Genomic DNA, 7,264 nt, shown 5'->3' with positions numbered 1-7,264 from the left:
TTCCTTCCTTCCTTCCTTCCTTCCTTCCTTCCTTCCTTCCTTCCTTCTTTCCTCCCTCCCTTCCTTCCTTTCTTTCACTGTAAATGACTGTTTTGGGTTTTTCTTGAGACTGAGCATCTCTATCTTCTTTTCTCCCTTAATACTATTTCACTTGGTAATCTCATCAGTTCCCATGGATTCCATTACCATCTCTATGCTGAAGATTCTCCAATCTACTTATTCAGTCCTAGCCTTTCTCCTGACCTCCAGTCTTTAATCTCCAAATGCCTGCTGGACATCTCAAAATTAATGTCCTGCCGAGGTCTTAAACTCAACACATCCAAAACTGAATTCATTATCTTTTCCCTGAACCCTCCTCTGTCCCCCAAACTTCCTTATTAATGTCAAGGGCACCACCTAGTCACCTCGGCTTGCAAATTAGGTGCTATCCTTGACTCATCACTCTCCTTTCTCACCTCCCATATCCAATCTGTTCCCCAAGCTTGTCAATTTTACCTTCTTAACACTTCTTGAGTATGCTCTCTTCTCTCTTCTGACACTGCCACCACCCTGGTGCAGGCCTTCATCACCTTACTCCTGGACCTGCTGGTTGGTTTTCCTGATACAAGTCTTCTTCCCACTCCAGCCATCCTACACTTGGCTTGTCAAAGTGATCTTCATAAAACACAGGACTCACTATGTTACACCCCCATCCCCACTCAATAAACTCCAATAGTTTTGATCATATCTCATCTCTCCTTAAGACATAGGAATATTCTTCAATGATCATCATTGATCCATATATAACATGACTAACATTTTTTTGGTCATTTTGGAGGGAGGAAGTCTGGGCAATTGAGGTTGACTTACCCAAGGTCACATGGCTAGTAAGTGTTAAATGTCTGAGGCTGGATTTGAACTCAGGTCCTTCTGATTCTAGGGCAGGTGCTCTATTCACTGTGCCACCTAGCTGCCCCTAGACTAATATTTTTATATCTGCATTCAAAGCCTTTTACTAGTTGCCCTAAAGTACCTCTTACATTTATTTCCCAGTCTGATTTGTTTTTCTTGGCAGACTTGCTCTTTCATTCCTTACAATACCTGACTTCTAACTCAGACTTCTCTCCCAAATTATACTTTATGCTTGGAAAACCTTTCTACTCATTCTCTTCTTCTCCCCAGTTCCCCCATTCCACCAAACTTTCTCTATCAGTCAGGTAGCTCCTAAAATTCCAATTCCTCCCCAAAGCGTTTCAGAATGAATCTGAAATGAAGCAATTCCTTGATGTATTTGATTAAAGCCTTTCCTTTTGATATGACTTCTGAGATTTTACTGTAGATGTAAAATCTTTTTCCCCCTTTCCCAATTAAGTAAATCATGACTACTATGGAAACCAACCAATCTTTCCATGGTAATCTCTGGTTATCTGCTCAGTTCTTCACTTCTACTTAATTTTCTTAACAAAATGCCATTCTAAATATTGCTCAAGCCATCAGTCAGCGTGTGAACAATTCCAAGCAATTAAAGTCAGAAGACAGCTACAGCTACAGGCATGATGGTGGGTGCTCCAATTTAAGCCAGCCTAGAAGCCTAGATGTCAGAGTCTTGGCAGACTCTAAGGTGCAACAGAAGCTCACAGACTCCTCTAGCTGCAAGGCTATTAAGTACTTTATCAGAGGAATACACTTGGCTCCAGTCATTCTGTGGCTAAAGAACTTCCAACCTACTCTTAGCTCTGGGTGTGTGGGTGGGGAGATGTATTAGGACTGGAAATAAGGACTCACAGTAAGGGGAGCGTTTCACTGGTTGGTTTAGTGTTCCTCTGGAGAGATGTATATAATGTTGACATGTGAACCAACCTCCAAGGTCACTAACTGTAGTAGGTCTGTCTCTTAGGGCTGGTTGCAGAGGGGTTAACATGAAACAGACATAAAGGAGAAAAAGCTTTATCGGAATTCTCTAGCACAGAGCTAAGAGTCGGTATGAGCCCGAGTGACATAGATCAGAAAGTACGGGACCCTCTTCCACATGCTACATTTATATTTTTCTGAAATCTCAGAACCCTAGGATCCTGAGGTATACTGGAGATGGCTCAAACCAAAGAACTGAATATTAAATTTTTCAGTATGAACACTTATACCTTGGAGATCAACAAATGCTACAAAATCAGGCTTGATTTGTTGTCTTGATTGTTTAGAATTTAAAACACGATGGAGAAAGTGTTAATAAGGTAGATTAAATCAGGGTGGCTAGGTGGCACAGTGAATAGAGCACCTGCCCTAAAGTCAGGAGAACCTGAGTACAAATCCAGCCTCAGACACTTAACACTTACTAGCCGTGTGACCTTGGGCAAGTCACTTAACCCCAATTGCCCAGTCTTCCCCCCTCCAAAAAGAAAAAAATAAATAAAAGAAGGTAGATTAAACTTAGAAGCATGTCATGGAAAAATTATCTTTTTTTTTTTTTGAGAGATGGTTGTTAAAAATTTGCCAGCACACCATTAATTAGGATTCCTTCTGAAGTACCCCTTTTATGTCATCATCTGTGGGTGTTCAATTCCTTTAAGTGAACTTTGTGTCGGTGGCAAGCCTCAGTGAGAAGCTACATGAGGTAATGAATAAAGCAGGAGTCTCTGAGTCAGAAAGACATCACATCACTGACATATACTGGCTGTGTGGCTGTGGGCAAGTCCTCTAACCTCTCAGGACTCCCAGCCAACTCTCTAAGACTATAAAATGCAAAACAAGTTATAGCTCTTCATTAGTGCAAATAATTCTCCCTATCAATTAAATCACAGATCCAATCCAAAAAGAAGAAATAGAAAAAGGAGGGGGAAAAAGTAGGCAGAGTATATTTTTATGCCCAGTAAGCAAATAAAGGAAAGTGGGGTTTTTTTCCTGCCCATTCCTCTCTTTTAGGTCAACTCCCATTCTTGGCCTGATTGAGTAAGGCAGTAAACAGTTGGTCCCAGGATGCACTGGCTGGCCATTCAAACCTAATTTAGGACTGGACCTTACCTTTCTTTTCTCCAGTGAAGGGTACAAAGTCTTCCCTGTCTTTGTGTTCCAGTGCTTCTTTTTCCAAATATGAAAGGAGATGCTCCCGATCAAAAGGGCCTGTGGCTGCTTTCTGTGTCTGGTCTTTCTGCCGGAAACCTGCTGGTAGGAGTGCGCTCTGCCAAATAATAGGTTTGGTCAGGCGTCAGTGACAAGATAGGTCGTCTGCCTGAGGTTTCATTTGCTATCTCCGTCCCCATTTACTAGCATATCAGGTAAGCACAGGGTTTCTGCCCAGTTAACTAAGGTTCTGTTCTCTCCTTAGTAAGTGGAGGAGAGGATCTGACCCCCTGGCAATCACCATGTGTCCTATTGAAGCTTACTATGGGATGGTTAAAGGAGCTGGTCTGAAGGACCCTAATGACTTATTTATAGAAAGTGGTGCTGTAGCAGGATCCTTGTCCCAACATCCTTAAACAGTAGTAGTAGGTGGTCTATCAGGAATGCTAGGTGATTATTCCTATACCTCCACCCCAAAGAAAGGCAGCTAGTGGTGGGCTCTCTCACATGATGGCATAGAGTAGAGACTCCCCACTGATAAAGAACTTCAAATGCTTTACTGTAGGTCAGGATGACAGCTAAAACTCAGATCTGACCATGTCATTCCCCTTCCCAAAACCATCCCTCCAGTGGCTCCTAATTGTTTCCAGGACAAAATGCAAACTTGTCATTTTGGCTCTTAGAGCCCATCATAATCCAACTCCATGTGAGGTTTCCAGGCTTGGTACACCTTACTTCTCCTTCATGCCAAATCGATGACTTGCTATTCATCATACAAACATTCTGTTTCCTACCTTCACAATTTTGCACAGGTGATTATCCCCCATGCCCAGAATTCATTCTCTACCTCCTGGATTCCCAAAAATCTTGGCTCATGCATGTCTCCTCTCCAACATGAGGCCTTCCCTTGATTCACTCAGTTGTTAGTTCCCCTCTGCTCCCGATTTATTTTGTTTATATATTTTCTTATATGTATACATGCTGCTTCCCCTGGTAGAATATAAGCTTCTTGAGGGCAGGAGCTGTTTCCTCTTTGTCTCTGTATCTCCTTCATCTAGCACTATGCCTGTTCGTCCATTGATTAACAGCTGGGTTTCCTGAACTTTTAAGTTGCAGGAGCAGTTCAAGTTCTGTAACTCTGTGTTCTGGTGGTTGTGGTGCCTCAAGCCATGAAAAGCCTCCTTCCACAGGTCAGGACACACCCTATGTGTCTGGAGTGCTCCCACAGTCATTAAAGACAGACATTCAGAGTTGCAGAAGAAAATAACTACAATCTCATTTCATTTCACCGTTGCCAATTCTGCTTCTGCTCAGATGTGGATATTTGTTGTTCAGTTATGTCAGACTCTTGTGACCCCATTTGGGGTTTTCCTCCTGCTCATTTTACAGATGAGGAAACTGAGGCAAAGAGGCTTAAGTGACTTGCCAAAGGTCATGCAGCTAGTGAGTGTCTGAGTCCAGATTTGAATTTAGGAAGATGAATCTTACTGAGTCCAGGCGAGGCACTCTATCTACTGCACTACTAGCTGCCCCACATGGATATTAGGTAAACATCAAATCATAGTGGAAGCTAATATATGTCCAGTTAACCAGGGAATTTTAGAGCTAGAAGGAATTGCTTGCTCAAAACACTACTTACTTTGTTTTAGGCATGAATCTATTATAAATTTTAGTTAAAGATTTCCTTGCAAAATAATTTTGCATTTCTGGTAGTCACTAAACCTAGTATTTCCTACTCCTACCTATCATTCTAAAAACTGACATAAGGAATAGTGAGAGTGTATCTCCTTAACTTTAGAAAGGCCTTTACTACATGCTGTGTGGTGGTTTTTGTTGGTGCTAATTTTTCTTTCTTTCTTTTTTTAAGTGAGAAAGGTAGAGATAATATCCTCATTTTACAGATGAAGAAACAGACTCCTTGAGAGGTGAAAGGATTTTCCCATAGTCACATAGAAAGGGTTGGGCCAAGTCTCCTGACTCCAAGTTCATCATGTAATCACATGCTACTTCACTGAACACTCTTTATTAAAAAAATAAAATCTGTCTACTGGAAAAGTAAATGCAGCAGTCAACGTATCAGTTGTACTAGAATAATTTCTAAAACATCTTAGACTATATTGAAATCATCAGTTTAGATTCATCTAGTTATAAAATTGTGCTAATTTAATCAGGGACTATTTTAAAGTCTACCTTTGCACTAAGAAAGGCTTTACTGAATAAATAAAATTAAGAGTGTCAACCAGATTTCAAACTAACAGAATAAGCTTCTAAAGAATTCTCAGAGGGGTGGCTAGGTGATGCAGGGAATAGAGCACTGGCCCTGGAGTCAGGAGAACCTGAGTTCAAATTCCGCATCAGACACTTAACATTATGTGACCTTGAGCAAATCACTTAACCCCAAATGCTCTGCCTTCCCCCCTCCAAAAAGAAAAAAAAAAGAATTCTCAGAAGAGTTAAAACGACCTATTTTCTGATATCATTCTACAAACCATGATTACATCATCAAATAAGGCATCATTCTTGGCTAATCATTATAGTATCTCCCCTATGGACCTTTGCAAGGCAGCTCTTGGTTATCTAGTTCAAATTATTTTATGTACTTGAAAGTAACAAAATGTTAACATTTATTAAATACGTCTTACCTATTTAGCCTGGCCACCCCCAATTCGGTCCAAATTAGTGAGGTGTTATTGTGTTTATACTTAATGGGATACCAGCAACTATAGCTTCTTTATCCTTAAATTAGTTCTGTAGTGGCACGGAAAGCCCTCTAGATGCCTCTGGTCCAAAAGCCCCCACAGTTCAGAGTTGTCATGGGGTTGCATAAAAGTCTACCCTTGAATCCAGGCCAGCCTGAGAAGGAACATAGAATCATATGGGACCCTTGGAATGCTGCCCTGATTTGAATTCTGGACTCTGGAAAAGTCACTTCTACCAGAGAAATGGAGAAATTAAGTGACTTTCTAATATCACGGAACTACTCAGGAGGAGACACAAGCTTGGAATTTGGAGTTACAGACCTTGTAGTTGGTGGCTCAGTCATGAAGGGAACTTAATTACATGGTTCTCTCAGTAACCACCGCGCTCCATTTCCCCCTCTCTCACCTCAGGATCTAGGTCATCGAGAACATTTTCCAATTGCTTTAGTTCCTCTTCTGAGAGTTTACCAAGAAGTTCATCTTCATCAATGTTCTTGTATTTCTCCAGTTCTTTTTGGAAAGGCAGAGCCATGGCTTCTTGTTCAGGGTCTGGACACTCACACAGGCCACCTTTCTGATCTTCAAAAGCCTATTAATGAGAAAGAAACAAAAAAAATCCCATTTCCTTTGGTAAATCAGGCCTCCAAGTAGTGCTTAGTCACAATGGTGTTCTAGTAGACTTTTGTTGTTCAGTTATGTCTGACGCTTCATGACCCCCTTTGGGGTTTTCTTGGCAAAGATACAGGAGTAATTTGCCATTTCCTTCTCTAGCTCATTTTACAGATGAGGAAACTGAGGCAAACAGGGTGAAGTGACTTGCCCAGGGCCATCCAGTTTGTTGTTGCTGTTTGATCTTCAGTCTTGAAGAGGACCATGACATCAGGGAGGTGATGCCATGACATGAAAGTGACCTGGATTTAAGTGAGGGAGGGCTGTGCAAAGTTACCAACTTCACTTTCTCCTCCAGGGCCATCTGGTCCTGGGGCAAGATAGAGAACAGGGGGACTGCAGATGCAGGTCCTGATGCAATGGGAGACCTTGGCCTTTTTAATCTAAGGTCTTTAACAGGGAGACCATGCCAAATCAGTGCTTGAGACTAGTTAAGAAATGAGACAGAGAATGGTCTCTTTTACATAGTAAAAAAAAAAAAATTAATCTGGGAGGGGAAGACCCTTAGGTTTCTGGCCAAAACAGAAACAATTTCTATTTACATTCACTCTGAGCCAATCAATGATCCAAACAATGACCTAGTGGGGTTTGGCCTAGGACTTATTGTTGGCTAACCAGTGAGAGTCAGAGTGATTTGGGTTTAAGGCACTGTCCTTAAGAAATCTAGCCAGTAAACCTCAAGATATCCTTCGAAGTTTTAGTGATCAAAATTTATATTTCTTTGGGCAGAGCACTAAAGGTAAGGGTATGACACCCTATGTGGAGAGAGGGAAGGGAAGGGAAAGAGCAAAAGAAAGAGAGGAAGAAAGAGAGAAAGAAAGAAGAAAGAAGGAAGGAAGGGAGGGAGGGAGGGAGGGAGG

The 7,264-nt window shown here is 41.5% G+C and overlaps 1 protein-coding gene across 1 annotated transcript in view; it reads right to left on the bottom strand.

The window, feature by feature from the left end:
• TMOD2 (tropomodulin 2) overlaps positions 1-7,264 on the bottom strand; it is a 58,525-nt gene that overhangs the window by 41,834 nt on the left and 9,427 nt on the right. The window contains exons 2-3 of the mRNA XM_069098058.1: positions 6,142-6,324; positions 2,998-3,154 (exon numbers count right to left, since the gene is read on the bottom strand). Of these exons, the coding sequence (XP_068954159.1) occupies positions 2,998-3,154; positions 6,142-6,267 (283 nt within the window). The 5' untranslated portion in view covers positions 6,268-6,324. The remainder of the gene's footprint in view (positions 1-2,997; positions 3,155-6,141; positions 6,325-7,264) is intronic.

The sequence above is a fragment of the Petaurus breviceps genome, unplaced genomic scaffold (genome assembly GCF_028583685.1).
Source record: "Petaurus breviceps papuanus isolate PSGF00001 unplaced genomic scaffold, PetGlider_PUasm1.0 37, whole genome shotgun sequence".
NCBI classification, from domain to species: domain Eukaryota; kingdom Metazoa; phylum Chordata; class Mammalia; order Diprotodontia; family Petauridae; genus Petaurus; species Petaurus breviceps.
Note: the sequence above shows the minus strand (reverse complement) of the source record. Positions and strands in the feature narration are given on the sequence as shown.